The sequence below is a fragment of the Pavona decussata genome, unplaced genomic scaffold, assembly GCF_977016875.1.
Source record: "Pavona decussata unplaced genomic scaffold, jaPavDecu1.1 SCAFFOLD_217, whole genome shotgun sequence".
Classification (NCBI taxonomy): Eukaryota; Metazoa; Cnidaria; class Anthozoa; order Scleractinia; family Agariciidae; genus Pavona; species Pavona decussata.
In genome coordinates, this window is record NW_028145622.1 from 872,974 (window position 1) to 896,500 (window position 23,527).

The window sequence follows — 23,527 nt, forward strand, 5'->3', positions numbered from 1 at the left end:
CGACTTATAATTAGGGATTTCTCGCCTAGTTAACCGAGACAACCGTTTGCTGGCCCCGACAAATCGGCAGTAAATCGAAATTAAATTGAAATTCAATTTTCTTTTACAACAGAATATTTATTTTATTAAAATAGCAGCATATTTCGATGCAGATTAACAGCCATTGAAAAAGGGAGACGTTTGTTATCTGCCTCTTAAAATCTTTGAAACTTGCCATTAAAAGGTCTGTGATTTTTATTTGGAAGTTGAACAGAAGCTGGTTTTCCTTTCTTTGGTTAGAGAAAGCACTAATGTAGAAGAAAATTTTGAAAATGATAGTGAGCCAAATGCAATACGCTTAAAGGAATGTTGCGGGCCTCACTTAAAAAATAAAGTTATCATATTTTGTTGACATTCCTCGCGTGCTTACAATAAGTTGCGTGAGAGCATTTTTTCGTCATCATAGTAATCACATGAAATATTTTTACCGTTTATATAAGTTTAGACTGAGGATTGTATTCGTTATAACGAGCGGTTTCATCATATCATGGGTTTTTTAATATATCCGAGTGCCTTTCCATAAATTTTACTGTTGAAGAATATTGCTCATGATACCGGAAACTTCGTCGGAATTCCAAAGTGGCCCTGTTTATTTAGATGTCTGCGATAACGCGAAGGTTGGTAAGCACTTTCAGTTTCATGTTTGAAGGCGAGCGCACTCCTAGCGAAACGAAAGTGATCAAAGTACAACTTTCTAATTCTTCACCGGGGCGGATCCAGGGATGTTTTATGGGGGGTGGGGGTGGGGAGTGGTTAGTGGGGGAGTTCAAAGTGTTCACAGCTAATACTTTCGGTCTACTTTATCTCTAAATTTCAAATAGCTTTGAAACATGTTTCCCTTGCGTTTGGTGATAAATTTGTTTGCCGTGGTGAAAATGCCATAAAAGGCAAGTCTCGACAGGCGTTCTTCAGACATCTTGTTTCTGAGATATAGCCTGAATATCAGGCTTTCAGAGCGGAGGCTTGGAGGGGGAGATAAGGCGCGGGGATGGAACGAGGGAAAAGGAGAGAAAATTGCCTTCCCTTTCTGCCCCCTCTCCCCTCCCCTTTGAAGGCCTGATACTCAGGTTATTTGAGATGCGACTTGCTTCTTCATAAACCAACCAATTGTAAGTTAGACTCGAATGTATGGATATTTATCCTCGGAAGCAAATTTCATGCACTCGATAACATTTACTGTCCGGTTTTCTCAAGTCTGCATTGATTCAGTTCTAGATCTTTTTCTTAAAGACAACCCGTGGACAACCGCTTAGTAGACTCTAAATCCTACATCGGGAGAGAAATCCTGGATATTTTGGGATAACAACAGTTCATTTGAATGATCTACTAAGTATATAAGATCCTAGGTAATATTACGCCAGGTACTACCTGCGTATTATGCCGCTTTACGCCAAAGCCACGATCGTATGCCAGTTTGGAGCTGCCCAACGCCGACGTTCTTCGGCGTAACCCACATCATGTCGGAAACACGTGTTTCCCCGAATGGCACGAGTGTATTGCGAGTGGTATAGAAGCTTAGAGGGGAGTGGAAAATTGAAGCATTCCAACACGCACGGCATTAAAATTCTAGACATTCGTCTGAGAGAGAAGTGCAGCACATGTTTCTTTTAAATGACCAGAAAATAATCATTGCGATCTTTCAGTTGGAAACAATTTAGGTACGAAAAAATTGTATTAAAATAACACAAACTGCAAGGCTCATACTAAGTGAAAAAGTTGACTTTGCGAAACAACAACCCGACAGAAACTGACAAAACAGGGCTGCAACCATGGACAGCTGTTTCGTTCTTATTGGAACTCGTCAGCACAGTGTAGCAGTTCTATATGAAACCAGCAACAGAGCAGCCCTGTTTTGTCGGTTTCTGTCGGTTTCTGTCGGGTTGTTGTCTCGCAAAGTCAACTTTTTCACGTGGTATCAGCCTTGCGCTACAGTTTATTTTTGGCTGATTAGGTCTTTTGTAGATCCTACGTCAACTAGCAGCATCTATTGAAATAACAATAATAACAAAAGCTCAGGTTTGAGATGGGAATCCGCCTTCCCCCCACCCCTTGACACTGTTACAGTAATTTTTGGAACTTTGAAAACTGACCGCTTACGTTACCTACTAATGCCGAAGTATTTTTGCGCGGTTTATGACTATGCGGGAAAAGCAGATCTTAGCAAGGGGCCACTGGAATCCAAAATGAAAATTGGGGGTAACCACGCATTTTTCTTTTAGAGATAATTAAGCAGCAATTTTTCAAAAGTGAAGCTTTATTACCTCCGAAAAATGCACGGTTACCCCCAATTTTCATCATCAACAACAACAACAACCTTTATTTTCCTCAAGATTAATTAGTGTGTTTTAATTACATTCTTATATGGTTAAATTTCTTTAGTTTGTTTTGAAAATTTTGAGGTAGATTGAGGATGGAGGCCAAGTTAACCATCCGATTTTCTAGTTGGCCTCCATATTGCATAATGATGTCTAGAAATTAATAACAGGCGAGGAACCAAAAAATGAAAAGATTTAAATAAAAAGAACTAAGGGAATAAGTTACAATTTGGGATACCAAAAGCGCTTGCTGAGTTGTACTTTCTCTGTTTAGTTTTAAACCGCGCAAAAATATCCCTGTATTAGTAAGCGCCACCGATAGGAAACCCAAGTATCTCCAGATGCACAAAACGTATGCGCAGTAACAAAAGTAGGCGCCGTCCTTAATACGGGTTCGATCGGCTGTATTTTTTAACGTTCAAATAAGAAGACAAAATGCAAAGTTATGTTGCCTACTAGGATCATTTAACTTAGGATCATCCTTCCTAGTCCATGTAAACATGCCCATCCTCTGGCTTTGTACCGCAGGTGTTGGTGGGGCGGGGGAGGGGTAGGATTACATCATGTGATGACCTTGAAGATTGCTTCTTTCATCCACCTCCCCCTGCCCCCCTCTCACTCCGCCCTCTCCGAATGGCATGTTTTAGTCTAATGTAGGCCCACCCTAGCGTTTTGCTTTGTTATCATGTTCTTATCTGCCATATACACATTTTCCAATCTGAAACAATAAGGAATACAACAGGCCATTTTCAAGTTGCTTCGAACCTCATCATGGAAGCAAGGCTAAGTGTACAGCTTTTTGTATGAAACGTATATGAAAATTACTTTTGTTTGCATTTGAATGAAGACTAACTTTCATATGAAAAACTTTGCACGTAGCTGTCGTTTTAATACTGAGGTTCAATGCAACTCGGAAATATATTATAACAGGCGAGCCATGTTAAATATGGCGCGTCATGTTTCAATGTTGGTCTTACGTGGTCTTAATGGACCTTAAGGAGTACTTTAATCATCCATCCAGTTTTCGGTACCAAATCATTGAGTAAAACAAAAGTCGGACTATCAGCTCCTCCTTGGAGAGCTTTGAAATTTGAATGATAACCTGTGTCTAAGATTAGTGTCATTTTTCTCCCTTTGAAGGCGAAAGCGTTAAAATATCACCTTTTTCCTTTTATGTTTTCAGTTTCTAGTCTGCGGTGTTACAAATGCGTTCATGAAGACGAACCTGAAGCTCTCCAGCACTGCGCATTTAATTCCTCTGCACTGGGCAATAACACGGAAGTCAGTTGCAGTTCTAATGAGAATCACTGCATCATCGTTAAAACAATTCTCAAGGACGGCTCTGTGACTACCTTTACACGAAGATGTGCTGGTGAATGTTCGGAGAAGTGTTCAGAACCCGACGCAGAAGGGACAGTTGTTTGTAAATCTTGCTGTGAGGAAGATCTTTGTAACAAAGGAAACGGGCCAACGCCTGCTGGATTGTCAGGAGCATCTAGGCTCACATTGATGAGGGGCTTGTACATGTTTGGGGCCTTTCTTGCTTGTTTCCTGTGTAAAGTGATCATGACATGAACACAAGCTTCAGACGTGCTTGTATTAGTACACTTTAGGTGCAATGCTATCCTATAGCCTCTTTTTTCTTGTTTTGTATTAGAAGAAGTAGAAGCGTTTATTAAAAAAATATCCACAACTTGTAGCCCTGGATGGATTATTTACTGTTAGAAAAACATAATAAGGAATACATACAATTTAATTAAGTACATGTTAAGTTCTAACTGTACTACTTATCTTAAAGAAAAGATACTAGTAAAAATACATTTGAGAAAGACTTTCCAGTTCCGGTATATGAAGCCTGTCGTTGTTGAGGACAAAACTTTACAGCCTAGAGTAGTTTTCGTAGGTTCATCCGTCCGTCCGTCCATCAATCCGTTTATCCATCCATTTATCTATCCATCCATTTATCCATCCATCCATCCGTCCGTCCGTCCGTCCGTCTGTTCGTCCGTCCCTCCGTCCGTACGTACGTCCCTCAATCCATCCATCGATCCATCGACCCGTTTGTCCGCCCATTTATTCGTTGTATCTTTCAATCACTTCTTTCTGTTTTAATACAAGATTATAATGGAATTTTCTTCTAAATAAATACCCAAATCCAGTTGTCTCCATCGTATTAGCCTTGTGGTTTTGGAGAGTTTCTCTTCATTTTTCTTTATCACCTCATTTTAAATATAATAATTAATGATAACATAAATCGTAATAACCAAAAACATTTTTTTCTTATATACTTATAATAATGTATACTTTTCACATTTTTTTTTTCTATTTTTTGTGAAATGGCAAACCTAATAGACAGGAGGGTCACTTTCTACGGCAATTAAGATACTGCGTTGGTGGAAGAGAAGAAACGAATATTTGGTTTTATCAACAGACTTTGAAAAGGTAATTTTGCCACCATAAAGAGAGTCTAAAGAGATTTGAGTTGTAACGGTTCGAGAGTTAGCCCTTCGTCAAAGCGAAACGTCAGCACTTAAATCTCTGTTAATAGAGCCAAACATAAATAAATAAGTAAATAAATAAATAGATAAATAAATAAATAAATAAAACTAGAATCAAATAGGCCATTTGCGAGTTGCTTTGAACCTCACTATGAAAACGAAGCTAATTGCAAAGCTTTTCACATGAAAATTAGTTTTGTTTGCATATGAATGAAAACTAATTTTCATAACAAAAACTTTGCACTTTTCATTATGGGTTCAAAGCAGCTCGAAAATAATCTATTCTATGTTCCTCGGAATTATCATTCAATCGGTAAGTAACCAGGTTGATTAAAATAGACTAAATTTAAAACGTAATGCAATCTTTTTTACCGATAACCGTTGTGAGTCCCGAAGGCAAAATGATACCGGAAGACACTAAGAACGTTCAGAAACCCAAACAAAAATTTTTCCTTAATTATTGAGAAGATCAGGTTAATATTAGTCCTCATATTTCACCTTCTGCTCGTAAAAGCAAACTGCAATTATAGCTCCAAAACCTCGTACCCAGATCTCCCACCACCGGGCAGTGAGATCTGGATAGCCGAGATCTGGGCACGAGATTAATACTACATATACCTTATCAATCTAGTACCCAGAGTCCTCAGGCTTTTTGGTCAGCGGGTCGGCGCCAGGAGAGACTCTGGAGAATTCGAAAAAAATAGTTTTTTCATTGGCTGTTCTGTTTCAGCTACGTAACGGCTTCCATTACCGCAGGAATCCTGCGGTAATAAAATTCCAGTACCCCAGAGTCTCTCCTGGTGACCAACCGCTGGCAAAAGAGCCTGGGGACTTTGGGTACAAGATTGATACCGCATACGCGGGTATACGACGCCGTATACATTAAAACTGTAACCTTCAAATTGAATATGCAGTTTGCTATTCTACTAGTATCGAAATCAAGGATGTTTTGGCTCATTTTATTGTATTGCATTTAGTGCATTGTACTGATGTACAGTAATCGACATTCCCGAACCGACTACTGAGATCGGGGTACGAGATTAGATGTACAGAACACCTCAAATCCTTTGAAAAAAATTAAAATAAGTTTCAGCGAGAAAAATATTCTCTCTTTAGTATAAAAAAGAGTATATATCGGGTGTATCTATAAGCAATAAAAAGACGATGTGGTATCTTGTTGCTTTTCGGTTGAATTTAATTTGTGTTCCGCTTGTTCTTACTGCTAGAAGTCCAGTCCCAGGTAGTATTTCCATGTATCTGGGAAAATTCCCAGAAATCACGAGATCGCTTTCGAAAAGTCTAAAGAAAAAAGTACGGAAGTAATGTACCTTTATCGTTCGCTTCTTTGAACTGCAGTGAGATATTGCGTTATAAATGTCGTGCGCTAAGTCTTTACAAGAAGCGATAGAAGAATTCCGATGCTACAACGATCGAACGACATCGTTGTTCAAGCGAACGTCGAATTGTTTTGAAGAAATCGCAAAGAACTTCGACATTGACGTCGGCGAAGCAGACGACACTCAAACAGCACCAATTCCTTTCAACCAACTGGATGATGTAAAAAAAGAACTTCAGAAGAGTCCATCTGTGTTCTTCATCGGCGAACGAAACTGTGGGAAAAGCTCGATTATTAACGAGCTTCTGCGACAGAGTTCCCTACCCGTGTATGAAAACCCTTGCACTGCTAGAATAGTGAGGATCAAGTACACCGAGAAGCCTTACGCGACTCTTGTCGGATCGGATGGCAAGGAAGTCAAAACAGAACAGCTTACTAGCAGGACTAGCAAACACCTCCCTAAAGAGCTCATAGTACTTTCAGATCAGGACAGAGACGACGAAAATAAGTTAAATGAAACTGTTGAGGTGGGACTGGATCACAAACTTCTGCGGAGTGGAATCGAGTTGATTGATTCTCCAGGGAAGAATGAGTCGGAGGTTTTGGACAAGGTATTAGATGACTTTCTACAGAAAGGAACCGTTCCTCTGTTTGTTTATGTCATTGACGGCGATAATCATCTGAGATCTTCGGTAAGTCTGTATACCTCACAACGTTTTAATGACATTGATGATTACATTGATTATGATCGGAATAAATGTGATGGAATATTTTTTTTAAGCCTGGTGCCAATAAAATGAGAATGATCGATGTATCACAGGCATTATGAAATACAGTCGAACCTCAATTATCCGGACACATTGGGACTTGAGTAAATAGTCTGCATAATCAAAAATATGAATATTAATGAGACACTAGTAATGTAAACAAAGGAAATAAAGAAAGCAATTAAATTGTGAATAGATCAGAATTGCAGAATGAACTAATCAAGCATGACATTCCCTTAGCAACATAACAATTGAGCCAATCAGAATTCAGCTGAATGCATCAGAATACATTGTTTATCTTGTGCCACTTGCACGTTTTTAAAGCAAAACAGATTAAAACCCAGAGTTTAAAGACACATTTGGAAGGATTAATGAACTTTTCGACACTTCAATTTTTCAAGATCACATCTTATTAATATTCATGAAAAAAAATGGGACCAGCAAAGCAAGTCTAGATAATCGAGTTTCGACAGCACTCGGAAAAAAAATTGAGTGCTCCTATAAGGTGAGTCGAACCTTAGACCTTCCAATCTACCACTGAGTTACAGGAGCCACACATGACATTTCAATCCTAGCAGTATGCAGGATGTTTGTCACATGACCCTAGTTTAATGACCTTAGCTCTCACGAGTCTTCTGTAGCTCAGTGGTGGAGCATCTGAACTAGAAACCGGAGTATAGCTTTATTACCAAGAGAAAAGTTTACAGTCTTGATCGAAAGGTCTTCGACTCCTGATAGGAGCACTCAGATTTTTTCTCAAGTATGCCTGTGTCACTTAATGAATAACACATCATTCTCATTGATTATGACTACTGCATATTTCTCACTTCAATGTGTCTCAAACGATTAGTCATACATACACGCACCTTAATTTATTTCTTTATTCCAGGGTGATCCAGTCAGAGTTAAAACCAACCCTGTTATCAAAAGAATCCCTGCCAAACTAATTAAACTGTTACAATTTATTACAAACTAAAGTATTTCAATTGTGCAAAAGATATAATAAATAAATATTGAAATAAAAAGCATGTTAAGCTATCATGGGAATAGTAGCGAATAATTAGATCTAATTTAAAAAGTTATTACAAATTATGATAGCAAAATGATTTTAAAAAAGGCCCTCTTAGCGGCTTCGTTCCTAACTTGTAGGAAATGGAGACAATAATTTTACTCTGTCGAGTTACATGTTTCCTTGGAGCAACATCCAGGTTAAGGTTTGATCAGCATCAAATTTTTCCTTGTTAGTAATACCAGAGTGCTTATTCAACCCTGGGGTCAAGAGAAATGAGGATATGATCATCCACGGTGAATCCAAACAGATCAACTTTCCTAGCTTGAAAAATTTGCCTTGTAAAAGGCCATAAAATAATCTGGGGATCGAAGAAACAACATTTTATCAAAGAACACATTCTCCTATCTTGTCCCCATACGTTTCTTATATAAATACCAGAGAAAAGAAATATCCAGAAAATTCACCTTGTGTGATCATATCCTTAATTCTCGTGACCTCAGGGGTTGAATAAGCATTCATATTACAAGGAGAAATTTGATGCTGATCACGCTTAGGGCTTAAAGGGTTAAATGCTCTCTCTCTTTGGTTGCCCCTGAGTATATTCCTTCAAATTATATATTTACCTCTCGCTTCGTATTATTAAAGAAAAATAAGAGTTTTTGATTCCTTTATCCTGAAGTACCATTTGTCTAATTTATTCTAAGAGTTGTCTATACACGATCAACGTCCCAGAAGTCTTACAGAACGAAAAATATACTTTACTATTCTTAATTATGTCTCTCAGTTGGTACGCGCGGTGTTATTGGTCGATTTTGCGGGCCGTTTTTCACTGTACGGCCCGCTAGTTTCCTTTCACGCGCGCCTGATAAACCTCAGAGATATAATCAATATCGTACTAACCTCCCATTCCCTCCCACTGCATGTTGGGGTCTTGCACTTGTCAGTCTTTTACATCGAGTTTTTCAGACAACTTAAAGGAGCTTTACCGTACGCAACTTTACGGCATGTTTTTAAGTCTCTTAAATGTGCTATTTTCTGCTGTGTTTGTAACGTGAAAACCTTCGTCAACTCGATTCTCGTGGTCTCTAACGTTTATCCTTGCTTGGTTGTATGAAATATTCATGATAGCTGCTGTTTGTGCAGAGGCAACAGAAATATGAATAATGTGAAGTGCAAATGCGTGGGTAGTGTATTCCGGCTAATGGCCATTTTTATTGCATTTAAGGATCTGGAAACGCTGAAATCTTTGAAGGACAGGTTTCCTCAATCTCCAACTATGTATGTCTGCAACAAGGTAGACACCACAAGAGAAGCACAAGAGTTTGACAACAGCGAAGATGAAGAAGATGGTAATGATGATGATGAGAACGGAAATGGAAGGCACACAGTTAGTAAAGGAGAGAAGGTGTTTAATCAGCTGAAAAGAAGGGGACTTGTTTCAGATGATTCTTGGGAAACGTGTCCTCTATTCCATGCCATTTCCGCCAAAGAAGTTCGTGAAGAAAGACTGGAAAGAAGACCATCAAAAGCCACAGAGCGATTTAACACGTTCGAATCCAATCTGCAGCATCTGTTTAAGACGGTCGTGAAGACACACACAAGAAGAGTTGTGCAAAAATTGTTGGTTCTTCAAGAAACCTTCGTGAACGCCGTTCATGTGCAAAGAACTTTGATTACTGAAAAGGCTAATGTTCTGCCAGAGATTATCAAAAAGGGCAATGAGATTGAGATGAAAATGTTTGAATCACTCTCGGAGCTCACATTCTCCTCGGAAGAAGCGAAAAGGATGATCGTGGAAAAGATAAAATGTTTAAAAGAGGAGTTTTTGCACGAAGCTGAAGTCTACAAAGTGCCAAATCAGCGACGTCTTAAACGCAGTGCTCAAACTATGTTAAAGTCAGACCTCTCTTCCCTTCCAAGAAACGATACCGTTTCACTCCGAAACTTTGACTTTGTTTTGGAGCGATTTCTTAGTGATATGAGAGGAAGCATCTTGGAGAAGATGTGCAATTCCCTTACCATTTGTGTCGAGTTGGCGATGAAAGACTTAGTCAATGACATCACCAAGGCTGTCATTGACTTCAATGAAGATTTGACTGATCCAATTGTGTCGCGGATTTTGGAAGAAAGTTATGACATCCAGTTTCTGGCTGTGAAGGCAGGTACTGATGAAATGCTTCAAATTGTTCTAAATGGGCTTCTTGACTCGATTAAGGAGGCCGTCTGTGTTGTTTTAAGGCGAGAGATCTCGGGGCCTCTCAGCGGAAAACGATTGTCAACTTACTCCAAAAAGGACGTTGACAACAAAGAAAATCGACGATCCATCGTAAATTCTCTCTTGAAGACAATTGACGAGACGCACGTTGCACAGTCGGTTCACGAAGCATGTTTTAGTCGTCTTCAGAAAATGCATGAATTGTTCGAAGTTGCCATGGCTTCACTGGAGTCCTTACAAACAGACTTCGCCAAATGCCAGATAGCCTCACGGTTGGAAGAGTTCGATGTCAATTTTACACCCCAGATTCGTACACTGGCTGTTGAGGGAATGGCCTTGCAGAATATGCAGAATCGGGGACCCGTGGGACTCGGTGCCTGGATTGCCAACACCCGGCATGGAGTCATCTACGACTGCGTCAGTGAGCGATGGTGCAAGGTTTCACCAAGAAAACAATGTGCTGTGAAGGTGCTGAAGAAAGGAGATTTGGGTGAAGAAATCTGGAACCAGACTGCAGTGGATTTGGTCAACACGATGTAAGATATATACGCACCATTAACGTCAGTTAGCCTCAGTGCTTACACTTAAATTAAACGCTGGTTAAAATCAATTCACTGTCAAAGAAGAAAATGAACTTGATGATCAATAATTCCAGGCAATATTTACAGAACGATTAAATGATACACTTTTTTGTTTTAAAGCTGTTTTTGATGCTTCTTTAATTCTTTTAGGGACATGTTTCACAAACTTGGCGGCTCCCATCCAGGCCTTTTGCGATTGTTCGGCTGGGTTTTCCCTGAGCCCAATGTAATGCATGTTGTTATGGAGAAGGCTGAGAGGGGTCTGCTGGCTGCTCTCCAAGCGGGATTGCCACCGCTCATTAGAATGAACATCGCACTGGATGTAGCTGAAGGGCTAAAGGCCATCCATGAGATCAACTACACTTACGATGATCTGAAACCTGGAAATGTCTTGGTAAGAGTAGAAGGCAAACGCGCAGGCGTAGGAGGTAATGGAATAATTGTTAGCGTGTTCGGCTTTCGAAACTCCGTGACAACGCTGATGCTGACTTCATCCTGCCGTCTCCCTTTCTTTAGGCAAAAAAATTTACTCCATGAAGATCTGTCTACATTTAAGTGTACAAATGGCATCAACAAAACTTAGTGTCTTCTTGGCTTACAACAACTTGTCCCAGAGAGATGTCGTTGTTGCAGATTTGCTTTCCGACCGGACCACCGGCAAATGGTCCTTGAAAAACTTACAATTTGTATGATTATGCCGGCTATGCTCAACAATCTGCCTAAGGTGAGATGAGCCCATACCGATGAGGCGATGGCCCTATCTGCCACTTTAAGCAGGTGCAGATCGGAACCAACATCATATTTGCATTTAATACTCAGTACATCTATACAGCGTACATTGCACTTGTGGGCGGGAATCGCTACAACCGAAACACGCTTCGTATTGTGGTTCAAATTCAATATGACATGTTAAGGTGCGAGCAGTGCAATAAACGACTCAGAAACGTTCTTTCCTCTGGCACTGTTTATTGTGCTGTACATAGAATTAAACACTAAACTGTGATCATTCAAGTGTCAGCTAAGAGAACATTTCTGTGGTAATGTTCATTATGCTGCACCAGGTGGTTCACCTTTTGAGTCTGAGGATGAAATCCTAAAAAAGTGAACAATCAAATGAAAGCGGCTACACAGTAGTTTTAATTACTGTGGTGCTGTTAAATTCATTCTTGTGTCGTACAGGGTGGTTCTAGCTTGGGAGCGTCTGGAGGAAATGCTTCTCTCTCTAAATATTTTTAAAGATTTGTTGAAGGAATTCTATAATGTCTGATTGCGGGGCTTAACTTGTTTTCACTGAGGTGGTTAACGCTAACCAAAAATAATATTGACCAATGAAGGAGCTTTTCGACTTACTCTTACTCTTGTTTTAGGGATGGCGCAGTGGTCAGAGCACTCGCCTCCCATCAATGTGGCTCGGGTCGGTTTCCGGAGTTTACGCCATACGTGGGCTGAGTTTGTTGTTGATTCTCATCCTTGCTCCAAGGGTTTTTCTCCGGGTACTCCGGTTTTCCTTCCTCCACAAAAACCAGCATTTTCAAATTCCAATTCGACCTGGAAACAGTGGACGAATAGCCACTCTGCGGATGCGCCACTGAAAGTTCCATTTATTTATTCATTTTATTTTATTTCTTTGTAGCTAATGCATGATGGAACAGCGAAGATCAACCTTGCCAAGCCAGAGTTTCCATACAAAATGACCCCACTTGGTGCACCATTTCATATCTCACCGGAAATGTACCGTTACCATAGTAAAGGTCACCTTAGCTACCTTTCTTACGACATCTATGCATTTGGAATGCTTCTGTGGGTGCTGTGCGAGGGATCTGGGGTAGCGCGGCCCGAGGTCTACGAAGGCCTGGAAACTAATGAAGCAATGCAAGAAGTTGTAGAGGGAGGTATCTTGCCAGCGAAGCTGCCGATAATGACCGATTCGTGCTGGGAATTGATGTCGACCTGTTGGAATGACAGAGAAACCATTACAATGAAAGAGGTTGTTTCTAAAGTGAGACTGATTCAGGAATGTTGGAGTGGTTAGTGTCCTGTAGCTCCGTTGTATTGAATAATGTAGCCATAAATTGTATGTGTGTGTGTGTGGGGGGGGGGGGGGGGGGGAGGGAGGGATGGGGCGAAAGTATGTTCGCCTCGCTCTGTTAACCGATTTTTCATTCGGCCTATCTCCATCAACGGGGCAGGGCCTGGTTGTTCAAAACCCGATTAAAGTTAACCCACGATTAAAAGATAACCGAGGTTTCAGCGCGCTCGTTAAAAACATTTTTAAAGTCTAATTTTTAGCTTATGGTAAGGAAAGTCAAAGTCAAAACTGAGGGACAAAGCTTTTGCAAAAATTTTTACTGTTTAGTAATTAAACTCGAATCAAAATTCTCGTCATTCCAGGGTTAGCTTAATCGGGCTTTGAACAACTGGGTCCTGAGGGATTAGCAGTAGAGAATTTAGTAACAGATAGTAACAAGATTTACACCACATATAAGAAATTTTCATGAGCGCTTCCATGGAGCGACCATTTGATCAGTAGACCGGCTACACGAAATCGGCCATGGTGGGCAAAAAAGCGAACGCTAAGAAACTTTAAAAAAATTAAGAAAATCCTCTGGGAAACAAGCTAAGCAGGATTTTGGGTAGCACATGAGACTCATTTTCGTTTCTTAACTTTAGAGTCATTGGGATAAGTTGGTCTGGCCAAAACGTTCTGAAAGCAACAACCAAAATTCATTCACAACAAGCTTACATACCCTGGAGTAACTTCTGTGTACGTGACTGCAATCAACCTTCACACTGGCTTCGTAAAGCATTATGAACCTTAAACTGTTTGTTAGGTGCTGCAACACAATAGATTCTTCTCCAAAATGGCGGCCGAAAATTCAAATAAGTTAAAATAGAAAACTTGTACCAGCACTAGAAGAGCACTTTTACTTTAGTAACCCTGCAAAGTTTCAGCACATCAGGTGTAATATCAGCTGAGAAAATGTAAGTTGAAAAATGAAAAATTTGCAGACGTTTGTATGACTGGGGGTATGACGTATACCCCAGTCATACATTACAAACGTCTGTGAATTTGTCAAATTTCATCTTACATTCCCTAAGCTGATATAACACCTAAAATGCTGAAACTTTGCAAGGTTACTAAAGTAAAGGTGCTCTTTCCAGTGCTGGTATCAGTTTTTCATTCAGTTCAACTTTAACTCATTCAAATCTGTTGCCGCCATTTTGGAAAAGGGGCTATTAATGGCTGTCCAATATCCTCTGACCACTCACCGTTTAGTCTTGGTCGGAATTGTCCAAATCACTGCTTACCAAAGAAACAATATCAGCCAATCAGCTTATGACCATTACTTATGAAGGTGGAGTGCAGTTTCATGTCGAGAAAGTAATTAAGATAGCTCAGGTACGGTGGACCACAGTGTTATAAGGAGAGGGGGATTAAACTTTCATGCAGCTTTCACACAAAAGCTTTGATGAAATGTTTGTTTTGAAATATTTTTAAGGACTCATTTTAACACGGCCCTAATTAACGTGCCAGTTTGCTATTTTTTGTCGAATTAAATTAGAAAGATCCCATAAGATTGGTCTGTAGTTGAATTGGCCTTCATGTTATTGATTGAGAAAAAAAAAGGTGAATATGTAATAGTTTATAATTTGTTGATTGAGAAAGGGAAAAAAGGTGAAGATATAATAGTTTAAAATATGTTCGGAAAAGGGCTTATAACCGCGAATGAACCTTTCCTCTTTACGCATAACTAATGAGTATGTAAAATATATTTTTGCTTTGCATTTCTTAGTTTATCCTCTATATAGAGCGCTGGATGAAATGAAGGGTTGAGTTAGCCTATAATTTAAGGGGAAATGTGAGGTGAAGCCGTGAGGTCAAAATTGTGGAGTAATTGCACATTACGATAAAACACAATGAATTGGATATAATGGAAATGCCCCGATTAATACGTTTTCAATTGAGTGCCGTCTAAGAAATCACTTGTAATCACTGTAACCAACCAAAGAGGGCAAAGAAGTAAAACTAAAGAAATCGCATCAAGTTGCTAGAAAGTCATAGTTTCTTTTGATTTGGCTTCCGATCCATTTTTGCTTCGTGTAGGCGTCGCAAGATGTCCTATTAAAAAGCATGACATGTCTGTAACCATACAGTGAATTTTTGGAGATCAAGTAAATTGTTTGTAAATTAACTTTGAGTGAAAGTGTTCTCAATCTTGGCTAAAATAAAATTTATCATGTTAGTGTTCATGTTCATAAATATTTCGTTTTAAGATGAAAAGGAAAAAAGAAAGGGGTGGGGATGCTCGTCGTCTCGCTTAGGTGTGTAAATTTCGAATTTTGGTCTCACTTGGGGTGTTCTGGGCAACACGACATTAAATTTAGCCGTGAAGGTCTCGTTTAAGGTTGCACGCGAAAAGTTACTGTATTTTTTATTTGTCTGTGTTTTAAAATGGTCTCTCTTAGGGGGTCAAAAAAGCTTAGGCCACGCTCTCTCTCTTTTTTTTTTTTTTTCTTTTCTTTTCACCAATCATACAGCGTCATAAAAGTAAAGTAAAAGGGATTTATATACTGTCAATAACTTGGGGAACGCCTTCGCAATCTTCCGAGACAGAGGCTCATGATTAAGTGCTTGACAATAATGCAGATCTAATTGGAATTTGGAAATGTTGGTTTTTTTAAGGAGAGTGGAAAACCGGAGTATGCAGAGAAAAACCTCTCGGAGCAAAGACGACAGCCAACAAAAAAACTCAACCCACATCACGTTGGTGAAAGGCGAGTTCTCTCACCATAAAGAAAAACTAAAGAAAACCCGCAATTCTTTCGGCACTCAATTGAAAACGGCTTTTGTTTTTAATTATTTTTTTAAGCTTCCTTTTAGTAAGTGATATTTTCTTTTCTAATTAATCATAGGGTTGGGAATATGTTTCAAATAGTGTCGGTACGTTCTCACTTCATCAAAACAGAAGAAGGATTGATAGGAATATTGGTTGCGCACGCGCGTTCCATGCAGAAAAGGTTAAAACAGCGTAGCAATAAATTTTTGGTTTGTCCTGGGGGGGGGGGGGGGGGGATACAAACCAATATATTATCCAAACGTGATGTTACTTTTGTGTTTAAATATAGTTACTATTATTTTAACGTACCTTTGATGGAATTTTACCTTGCAAAATAAATATCTTATTTTAGACATATAAACAAACAGGAGATTATTTTTGTCTGCTTTTTTCTCTATTTTTTTATTCCATTCAGTTGAATTTAGACGAATTAAGAGGGTGTCAATGGGGTATAGCTCTAGTGTGTAAACAACATTTTTAATGCCGTTTAGTCAATAAACTGTTAAAAAAATCGATTTAAGCATGAGATAAGTCAGTTTATATAACACGTGTCATAATCTAGTCACGCACTGAGTCACGTCACCTGAGATGCAGGGACATTAGCTGACTGCAATTCTTTACTAGATGATTTTGAACGGTGTTAAGTCAGCGCAATGGTCTGTTATGTCTACCAAAATAAAACGATTTTTTTTTTTCATTGGTACATATATTTATCCTTATTGTTGCGGCCAGAGGCTGCTGTTTATCCTCGAATTGCGATAGAAAGTGACCACAGCACTGATAGAAGCCATTTTTTTGGTGGCCTGGAACTAAAAAATAAAACTACAGATGGAGTGCCGGCTAAGCACTCGTCACACAACTGGTGAAATCTAAAACGAAGGTAAAAAAAGGTCAAAGTAAATTAAAATTAAGATTTCTTTTTTTTAAATTATAACAATTCTTTTCAGGAATCATTGACCCGTTTTTTTCTATGTTTTAAATACGCCAAAAATCCATCATATAAAAAACATATGACAAGGGAAAAAGCTGCATTTACCCTTTATCACTCAAAATAGGTGACATTCGTTATTCACACATGTGGAGAAATCAACGTTTGGAAATAAATTAGCTTTAAACAACAAATCTGCGTAATTGTAGATATTTTATTATAACGATTCATTCCAAATCCTTTAGCCAGCTGTCTTTCCTGTGCTCTCCTCCAAACTGTCAAAAATGAAAAATTATTAAAAAACGTTATTGAGCTGATCCGACTATTCAACTTCCGGGTATAGCTTCTAATTACCAAACGCCCTAACCACAAGTATGATCGCAAAACCAGCAACTCACACACAAACGAACGGTTGGAGATCTAGATCCTCAATACTTCGATCACAATACATGCAAAACATTGCAGCGGGACCGGATTTGAAAATCACGATTACAAAACATTTTAATTAAGTTAAGCATTCAGTGTTCGGTTAATTGCGTGCCTTTAAAACGAAATTCAGCTGAATTTGAACACTTTGAAGTCCTTCCTCGTTCCCAGTGCCAAACATTGGTTCTAGTACTCAGTCCCTGCCGGCTGAGATGGCTCCAAAAGGACGGTTTACAGAAGTTCAAGGAAGCCCGTTCCTCAATCCTTTTTCTGGCTTTTTGGAAGACAAAGAGATTAAAAGAAAAGGTGGCACCGCTTGGTTACCTTAACAAAAAAAAAGAAGAACAAACACTCGGACCGGTTATACCGTGTGGTAACATTCACACACTCTTCGCTTTGTTTTGTTTTGTTTTGTTTTGTTTTTGCTCAAAGTATATCATCATACTTTCGTTGCGTGTTGTTCAACAACTTCCATCCGATTGATTGATCACATCCTAAAATTTCATCCTTAAATTCAAATAAAGTGATTTGTTTTATTCATTCATTCATTCATTCATTCATTCATTCATTCCTTCCTTCCTTCCTTCCTTCCTTCCTTCCTTCATTTATTTATTTATTTATTTATTTGTTTGTTTATTTATTATTATTTTTTTTTTACGGGATCTACTGTAGATGTCCAACCTGTCTGTATATTAGATTAATTGAAATCAAGTTTTTTGACGGTGTTCGTAAGTTGTTACGTCATTAGACCAATTTACATTTTGCAGTCGGCGATTAAAACGTGCACCAACATAAGCGCACGCGCAAGGGAACTAGAAGCACGTGCATTTTGTCAGCTTGAAAATTTTTCATTTTCTCGAACCCTAGCTACAAGCGTAGCCTCTCTCGTCGCTGATTGCAGGCTGCAATTTTAATTAAGTATTTTACCACAGCATGCACAAACTGAGTTTCGCTTCAAGTTTGCATTTTTGTGCTTTTCCTTAAGTCCCTAAACTACATGCATGTACAGTTTTCGTTATTTTTTCTCATTTCCACTCAGCCGTTGTATGTTTCTGCTTGTCTTTGGAATCTGCATTTGTTATCATCAATTTGAATTGCAAATATACTGCGAAAATTCATCTTTAATTCATCTCTCATCTTCTTGCACATGGCGCCGTTCGCAAAGTTAACATCCAATATCTCAGAGATCCTTGTTTTTGCGCTTTTATGGAGTATTATCTCTACCTAAAGAACTCAAGGCGACTGCAAAGCGCTGGAGAACCACAAGACTGTAAAACAAGCACCACTGAAGACTAAACGACGCAGAGAGCAAGGCTTTGACGTTCATCGATCGGCTGGAGTAACGAATATGAAAGTTCAAGGAACATTCATCCTTTGACAGGTAATTTCTCGACGACGTAACAATTTTTTATAAGTTAATCTTGAAATGAAAGTCGATTAGTAAGTTAATTCGGTAGTTGAGTCATAGTTCAATTAATATCGTTAACCATTTAAGTTTCTCACAAAGTGCTAGCCAGGCGATTTTTGTTTTGTACTGGCAAAATGACTGTCTGTTTGTTTAGCGTTTTTGTTTTGTCGTTTAATAATATTTTGAGCTTGCTCAACAATATTCTATATGCACATGGCTTATCTAGGAGTCATCTTATGGCATGATGAAACTGTTAAACATTTGCTAAACACAGGTCGCAACATAAATTAATTGATCAGCGTACAACTGAGTTTTGAGCATTTTATCCTTAGCTTATGGGTTAAAATTAATTTATGGGGAAATAAACAAGGATAAGGCCCGGCCCCAGTTGTTCAAAGAGTGGTTACTTTATATATCTCCTCTTGGATAGTGGGCCCCCCGGGGGCGGGGGAGACTCTCATATGAAAGGGGCGGGGATGCTCATCGTCTCGCATGGGGGTGTAAATTTCGGATTTTGCTCTCACTTAGGGTGTTCCGGGCAAAACGCCATTATATTTAGCCGTGCAGTTCTCGTTTAGGGTTGCACGCGAATACTACCTATACTACCTTTCGGCCTTGTTGGTTAAAGTTGAGGCTTTGAATTCCGACAACTTAGATTGAATAAGCTGTAAATGACCTTGTGACAGGTCAGACCAAAATTAGGTTTGTGGTAGACTTTGCTTGTATGCGACGTCCAAAGTCCGTGACGGCAGCAGATTTGCACTCCTCTCCCTCCTGCTCTATTGTCCCCCTCCCCTCCTCCGGTGGTCAAATTTCTGTGGTTTTCCATGGCGGCCAACATTTGTAAATACATTTGTAGTGGCGTCATCCCAGTGTCAAAGGACGTCATTAAACTTTTCAAGAACCTCAAAGAAAGCAATCCTGAAGGTTTTTCGTGTACTGTAAGTTCGATCGTTGCATAGCTATGATACTCTGGGGAAGGGGGTGACAGTGCTGCTTCTCTCCCCTAAAGGTCTAAGAAAACCTCAAAAAGCCCCGTTGTATCAACAATGTCAAATGGCCCTACATTTGAAGATGGTTAATTAAATGTGGAAATCTTAAACGACGTAACTCTTCATCCTTACCCTATTATTATCTAAGATAGAGGTTATGTTAGCAAATCAGGAGCCTGGGTTCCAAAGTGAAATCGAAATGTTTTCTTTTGGTATATTGCCGGCCAACCTATGTATTGAGCTGCTAAGCGTTAGGAGTTTTTGTCGAAATATGGTTTGCCGGATTATATCCATTCACCAGTTTCAGAGCTTGCCCAATACAGCACGAATATGCTCATTTACCAGGAAAAACGATAATGACTACAGGTGTCACTGTAATTTTTCCATGGCAGCTATGCGAAATTGTAATGTCAAAACTTCCACCCTAAGTGCGGAAAAACTGCTGCGAGCCCCCTTAAATGCTAATGTTCTACCTTACTTGCCTTACGCACAAATTCAATTGACATCGAAAGCTGACTGAGTGTCAAAGGCTTTCCTAAGCGACCCAGCTGATTCTTTTGACGTGCACTGCAACTATGCAGTTTACTCCAGCAACTATGACCTGTGCACTATATTAACCAAAGTTACGTTGCATTTAAAGGGCAACACTACTGAACATGATTGAAGTTAGAGTGGAAGTTAAACACAAAGCAAAAGAAGAGATACTAATCACAGGCGAGTTTTCCTTTCTCTTGTTTATTTAGATTGTTAGTTTTAGGGTAGTAAAAATGTTCGCCGATTTTAATTCTCGTTTACGCCTCTGGTATCAAATACCAACGAGGGTCTGCCATTGGGTGGAGTTGCTTTATCCCGATCAAATCAAACCATTATATTAACACCACCGGGTATATTCCGAGCATTTGACCTTGTAACGTGCTGGGGGAATTGTGAATTTGAAGCGGGCTGTTTCTATGGTCTCACTGGCGGAATTCCCCCGTGGGTTTTTCGTGGTTTGGGGATTGAGGAGGTTTCTAAGGACAGCCGGGATTTTGCGGTGCAAACAAATTATTTGCGCATTAAGCCCTCATACGCCACGAATTGTTTTTCGTTTTTTTTAATAGAGCACTGATTCCGTTCACTTTTTTGATGGATTGGGTCTGTACCTCTTTACAGCCTACCCTGCCTTATTTATGTCCTTCAACATGTTTTCTGTCACTTGAATCTTGACTTGTCCCTCATATTAAAAATTCTCTATGATAGGGATTCAATTCAAGCAGAGAGATCGAAGGGATGGAGAAAAGAAGAAAATCAGAGATATTGCTGACAATGGTGAGTTTTGATAAAGTTGTATTTGTCTTGACAATAATTGATTTAAGTTGCTGAAGATGGTTAATAGACCGTATCCGTATTCTCAGTATTGAACTGGAACTAGGCTTATGCGGGGAAGTCTTTTCACATGCAAATAGTTTCTAATATATTCCCCCGCAAGAGCCTCCATTGCAAACTCCATCCAGTTCACTACCGAGAATACGAATATGGTCTATTCGAAGTTCACGGCTCTTGAAAATTCGAAGCGTAGGAATCTTACAATATTTTGCATTGCATTTAGCTTGATTTAATAATAAGTTATACTCTATATATAGCTTTTACTTGGTAAATGACTTCCACGTTCTGTTTTCGATTTTTGTGACCATGGATATCAAATGCCAATGACATCGAACATTTGGTATTGATATCGGCCCATTCTAACGCGTGCTGTGACACTGCGCGTAGCATTGCTCATAACACGGTGTGTCCATACCAAAAAATTTTGCAGGCAGAATGGTCAAGACGTTCATATGGTTAAAGACAACTTCCACTCTTCCAACAAATTGACGTTAAATTGTTCGAAATGGTGATTGGAAAAGTGGAGATTTTATTGTTCTACAAATTGGATTTTATTGTCGCGTATTTTCGCTTTTCCTCGCGCCAAAAATTTGGATTCCGTGACGTCATATCTGAGCTGATTTTCCAGAAGGTGGCTACAGAAATTAAGCACATTTTGAGACTTTCTACGCTGAAGGAATATGCTAGTCATTAACAAGACTTCAGTTACTGCTCATCACAAGAGTGTCAGGTCAAAGAATAGTATGAAAAAGAAAAGTTTGGCTTTTTTTTTGGAATTAGGCATGACATTGGCATCTGCATGAAATGTAACATGACCTGTGACCCGACAAAACAAGTGTGACACTTGGCAATTATTAACGGCGCCAACGCATATAAAATCTCACCCAAAACCCGGTCTTTGGCCGAGTCAAAAATTCCCGATAATTTCATGCTTCCCGACAAGAAATCATCCCTAAAACCTACTTTCTACGGCCAAAGACTGCTACCTCCTCAAGCAAAGCTCACAATATGCAACCCTTAGTCTCTGCTTTAGTAACTGAAAATTAGTACCCGTTAAGCTCAAAAAAGGACCCGATAGGGAGCATATTAGATGAGACAGGAGCTGCGCTCGTAAGACCTTTTTCCACACTAGACATAATGATCTCCTCGGGAAAACTTTGATTCAGGAAGCCAAACAAAACGCTAGGTCTAATGAAAACGATTTTTGTTTCACAAACGTCTACTAATGACCCTTGTAATCCATGTACTTATTGATGTGAAATTCAATGGAAAACGCTAAAAAAAAAAAAGAAAAGAAAAAGAAAAAGAAATGAATATCTTAAGAAAAGTTAACGAAAACTGTAATTTCTGTAGCGACCTTCTAGAAAATCAGCTCAGATATAGCTGCCCAATAATTCTACACAAAAGAAAATCTGCTTCCTGACTATAGCGGCAACCGTATGACGTCATACAACCCAAAATGGGGGAGCGCGAGAAATTTACGCGCCAAAACGGCAGTAATCATATCCAATTTTTTAGCACAGAAAAGGATTTATCTCCACTTTTGAAACCACGCTTTGAAATTTCAACAAAATTTTGAACAATTTAACGTCGATTTGTTTTAGGGAAGAGTAGAAGTTCCTTTCATCATTCACTCCAACTTTCTTGCGCACGATATTGTACCAATGTTAGCCTTAGTGTTACACCGTGTGTCTCGGCCGTAAGAAAAATGGAAATTTTCGAAATCTCGTTGGTATGAATCATCATGTAACGTCAAAATGAGATTTTAAAGGAACATAGAATAAAATTTTAAAGAAGTTTGGAATGAGGAGCCCATAAGACGCAGCGAGTGAAGTTCGATTCGCTCGTAAATTTAAATTTCGTGACAAAACAATCTTTTTTTCGGATAGACCAAATTTTTGACAGGGCAAATGGTATTTCTGTTCGCTTGGGCCAAATCGTCTTAAATGCACTCTGACGTCTAGAAAATAAGTATTAGTTTCAATTAAGGGTCCTTTTGGTGTGGGTGTGGAGGGTGGACAGGAGTGGCGGCATGTGGAAGGGTTATTTGTGTGTACAATGTTTAGATCTAATCAGCGGGTATTAAGAAGGTTTTCTTAAAGTCCCTCCAGTCAATTCAAAACGATATCCCAAAAGGCCCGTTAAGTGTTGGGACCTTCGAGGAACGGGTTCCGAATGTCCATCGGTTCGCGTTTAAACGGACACTGATCATTGGTGTCCATAGTAATAAGGACTCTGGCTCAATTAACTCTGCCGACAAAACGTTTTATAGGGAGACCTTCTTTTGTCGACTATCTGCCATTCTCTTAAAGCTCGTTGAAATCTTAAGTCGAGAGTAAATTCCCAATCTATATTAAAATGATGGAGACGTATTTTATTTGCCAGAATATTTCGTGTTATAGCGGTAAGAGAAAGTTAGTTTAACAACGCAACATTGTTGAGTTAAAAATCGCCTCTTCTAATATTGCTCTAAAGCTGAGACACACGGAATAACATTGCGCAAAATTTGTAGAGTTCATTTTTCGGTGAGCGTAAGAGTTCTTCTCTCTCTTCCTTTCTTAAAGGAGAAACAGAGAAGATGCAGTTAGATGCTGGGAACAAGGTTATACAAACCATTAAAAACACTCCACATACCCTTCAATACCCTTACGCACAGTGGACACTAAATCTGAACAATTAAAGATAAATGGGAGCTCTTTCGTCCTTATTGGAACCCCAGGGTTTATCCATAGCTGCCCAATTTCAAATGTAATCTGGCCGTGCGCATAGCAAAGGTTTGCACGTAGTTAAAACAAGTGTTAACAAGC

The 23,527-nt window shown here is 39.2% G+C and overlaps 2 protein-coding genes across 2 annotated transcripts in view; both read left to right on the forward strand.

Moving 5' to 3' along the window:
* The window catches only part of LOC146459718 (ly6/PLAUR domain-containing protein 2-like), a 31,173-nt gene extending 27,120 nt beyond the window's left edge, over window positions 1-4,053 (forward strand). The window contains exon 2 of the mRNA XM_085089209.1: window positions 3,538-4,053. Within this exon, the coding sequence (XP_084945335.1) occupies window positions 3,538-3,929 (392 nt within the window). The 3' untranslated portion in view covers window positions 3,930-4,053. The remainder of the gene's footprint in view (window positions 1-3,537) is intronic.
* Window positions 4,054-6,132: 2,079 nt separating this feature from the next.
* On the forward strand, window positions 6,133-15,012 carry LOC146459721 (dual serine/threonine and tyrosine protein kinase-like). Its single transcript, XM_085089161.1, has 5 exons — window positions 6,133-6,880; window positions 9,193-10,718; window positions 10,914-11,157; window positions 12,397-13,723; window positions 14,098-15,012. Exons 1-4 carry the CDS (start codon window positions 6,227-6,229, stop codon window positions 12,793-12,795), a joined length of 2,823 nt encoding a protein of 940 aa, XP_084945287.1. The 5' UTR covers window positions 6,133-6,226; the 3' UTR covers window positions 12,796-13,723; window positions 14,098-15,012.
* The last annotated feature ends 8,515 nt before the right edge of the window (window positions 15,013-23,527 follow it).

Bases quoted from the DNA above. Each gene is read 5' to 3' on its own strand.
- LOC146459721 (XM_085089161.1), top strand. From the start codon at position 6,227: ATGTCGTGCGCTAAGTCTTTACAAGAAGCGATAGAAGAATTCCGATGC. The intron at 6,881-9,192 runs GTAAGTCTGTAT...ATTGCATTTAAG, and splicing joins ATAATCATCTGAGATCTTCG to GATCTGGAAACGCTGAAATC. The intron at 10,719-10,913 runs GTAAGATATATA...TAATTCTTTTAG, and splicing joins GTGGATTTGGTCAACACGAT to GGACATGTTTCACAAACTTG.